Genomic DNA, 2916 nt, shown 5'->3' on the forward strand with positions numbered 1-2916 from the left:
ACGTCCGTGGACCCGCAGACGACGTCCGTGGACGCGCAGACGACGTCCGTGGACGCGCAGACGACGTCCGTGGACGCGCAGACGACGTCCGTGAATCCGTTACTAAACAAGTTTGCTTATGCCGACAGGCAGCGAGCAGCCGAGCTCACATGGAGCGAACCCACAGGCAGCGAGCAGGCAAAAAAGGTACGAGATACCGAAACGAAAATAGCGGGCGTCCCATTCAGTTAAGGCCGCCCCATTGAATATGAAGACGATACCGCCATAACCTTCGCTACCAGGCATGCCGCCAGGCATGTTCATGCGTGCAGCCATGCTCACACCTGGAGGACCGAGCAGGGTCTGCTCCTCGCAGGTGGGATGTGCGGTACTGGCGTGCGTGAATGAAATTGAGAGCCAGGGAATCACGTTGGCTCCGATTCGTCCGATTGTTTCTGCGGCGGTGTGGGGTCGTCGGAGTAGGCTCTGACGAAGAGTGGAATGACGCCTGTGCGTTTCCTTACCTTAGGACGCGTCGTACGTAGCCTGGATCTTCGCAGTAGAGGAAGAGATCCACACAGGCGACAGAAGCCACCACGACCGCGAAGAGTCCGGAAAGTCTAGAAGCGACGGCAGCCAACATGCAGGCAGTTACATGCAGAGAGGGGAGGGGCAGTCTGCCTCGTGATCGTCGCTTTCTGGAGCCGCTTCTTGGCTGAGGAGGGGGTTGTTGACGACCTGGAGTGTTTGCGTGACGCTTTGTTCTTGCTTTAAAAGGCGGTCAATCACTTTGTTAAGCACTTTGTTGCTGACCTTGCGATGACAGAGTTTGCGGAGCTCGATGGCCCAAGGTTCGGTGTCCGGTGGTCTTTTCCTACGTCGGGCTTTGAGCTGTTTGATGGTGTTCTCGATGCTACCCATTAGGCCCACGGGCGGTGGGGGCGGCGCTCGGACGCTGAGGCTGCGGCTGAGGGAGGAGCTGAGGGTGGCTTTGGGCATGAAGCTGGAGACCACGGCGGAGAATACTTCGCCGAAGGAGGACGGTTCGGCATCGTCGTTCGCCGAGTTGAGAAATCGAGGGGAGGCCGCCATCACGGTCGCCATCATCCGGGTGAACACGCCAGCCGGGTCGCGGCCAGCTGTGCCTGGGTAAGCGGCCTGAGAAAGGCCGCCGGGGCTCTCCTTTGCTGCATCGTCCTTGTCATCCAGTGCGTTTGAAAGGGTGGAAGAACTCTGAAACCCCAGTTGACTCTCCAAGGTTTCTAGGACACTGTCCACATCCAGAACGTTGTTTCGCGCAGAGGAGGGAGAAGCAGCGTTCGCCGCCGTTTCCGTTTCCGGCAGTGACTGACGTCTGGTCTCTGCACGTTGTGTCGTTTTTGGTGCCGCGGGCCGTTTGCTCGTACGCTTATGGAGAACGGCATGCCGCTTCTTGGGTTTGGCCGTGGCGCTGCTGGATGGGGACAGAACCCGAGGTGAGTGTGCGGGAGGGGGGTGTGGTGGGGTAGTGGGACTTGGTGGGGTCGTCGGAAGAGGGTCGGCTGAAATCGTTGGGGCTGTTGTGGGGTTTAGTCGACGGGCTATGTCTCGTAAGGGGTGGGGGGGTTTTCCGCGGGTGTTAGACGTACGGCTGTCCCGACTCCCGAACCCGTCGTCTGGTCGGGAACTCGGTAGCGCCGCCTGGGAGAGGTCCTGAACGTTGTCTGCTAGTTCCTGAGACATTCGCACACGCGTGTGCTACCTTTGCCTCCCTGTGCTACATCTAACGGCTCGGCCGCGCCCCGGGTTTTTCCTTTTGTTTAAGCACTGCTGCGTGATTAAATGACTTCTGGACCTGGCCTGTCAGTCTATATAAAATCCATATCAAATGTCGCCACAACGGAAACGGTGAAACTATTCTTTGCACAGACTCAACTGGAAGATGACGCTGGAAACAAGACAGCAAAAACGACGGGAGATGACGTACAAAAAGTGGAATTCCTATAGTAAGTCTATCGCCGTCTGCACCTCTGCTGGAATACACAACCGATAAGGTTACCCAACCGATAAGGTTACCCAACCGATAAGGTTACCCAACGGATAAGGTTACGAGTATCTGTCACTATAGTATATTTCTTCAGTTATCCGAAAAGTAACCATCGCTTTTGTAAAGTATCTTTCTTGTCATCTAGTGGTGTAACAAGCGCAATGAAACTGAGTGGAGAAATGCTACATGGAGTCCCCACGCAAATGACGGTCATTGACCCTTCTCTTGATCCGGTAAGTACCTGAATGAGATATGTTTTTAGCTGTGTTAGGATATCCGAGTTAGAGCTACCAGGTCAAGACACGTGCCTCAGCGACAGACCGGTTTCCAGACAGCTCGGCAGGCTGGCTGGAAAGGCTGGTTGGTAAGGCTGGTTGGTAGACTGGAGTGGTGACTCGATATAGAGAAATGGTGACGAGCGACCTCAGCCGCCGAGCGACCTCAGCCGCCGAGCGACCTCAGCCTCCGAGCGACCTGTACTGGAGCTAACTGTTGGTGTGGGCGTATTGCATGAATATATTTGATGTGTTGTAGATGAACAGTGGATCAGCTTTGAAAGATGCGTCGAGTCTGCCCAGCAAAGCCGTAGCTGCGTCAGAGACGTCTTTGGTTGAGCATGAGGAGGAGGAGTTGAGCCGCACTATATGTATTCGTGACATCCCCGTGAACTGGATGGAGTCGCGTGTGCGAGCATATGTGGAGGAGACTTTGATGTTGGAAAATCCGATAGATCTCCGCATCGATAAGTCGACTGATGGCCGGAGGTTTGCACTCGTTCTATTTCAGCAAAAAAGCTCCCACGACAAGGCTTTGTCTATAAGCGATCCCGAGTTGCTCACTGTGGAAGACCAACTTACCAGAAAAGAACACCACGTCAAGTGAGCCTCCAACCTTGACGGTTACCCCCCCCC

General features: G+C 55.2%; 1 protein-coding gene across 1 annotated transcript; it reads right to left on the reverse strand.

The window, feature by feature from the left end:
• Window positions 1-933: 933 nt before the first annotated feature.
• Window positions 934-1618, reverse strand: GNI_151010 (hypothetical protein; the record flags this gene model as incomplete). Its single annotated transcript, XM_011134471.1, has 2 exons — window positions 934-1004; window positions 1450-1618. Coding segments are annotated over 2 exons (240 nt in total), but the record flags the coding sequence as incomplete, so codon positions are not given.
• Between the last annotated feature and the right edge of the window lie 1298 nt (window positions 1619-2916).

This window comes from Gregarina niphandrodes, assembly GCF_000223845.1.
Source record: "Gregarina niphandrodes unplaced genomic scaffold scaffold00042, whole genome shotgun sequence".
Classification (NCBI taxonomy): Eukaryota; Apicomplexa; class Conoidasida; order Eugregarinorida; family Gregarinidae; genus Gregarina; species Gregarina niphandrodes.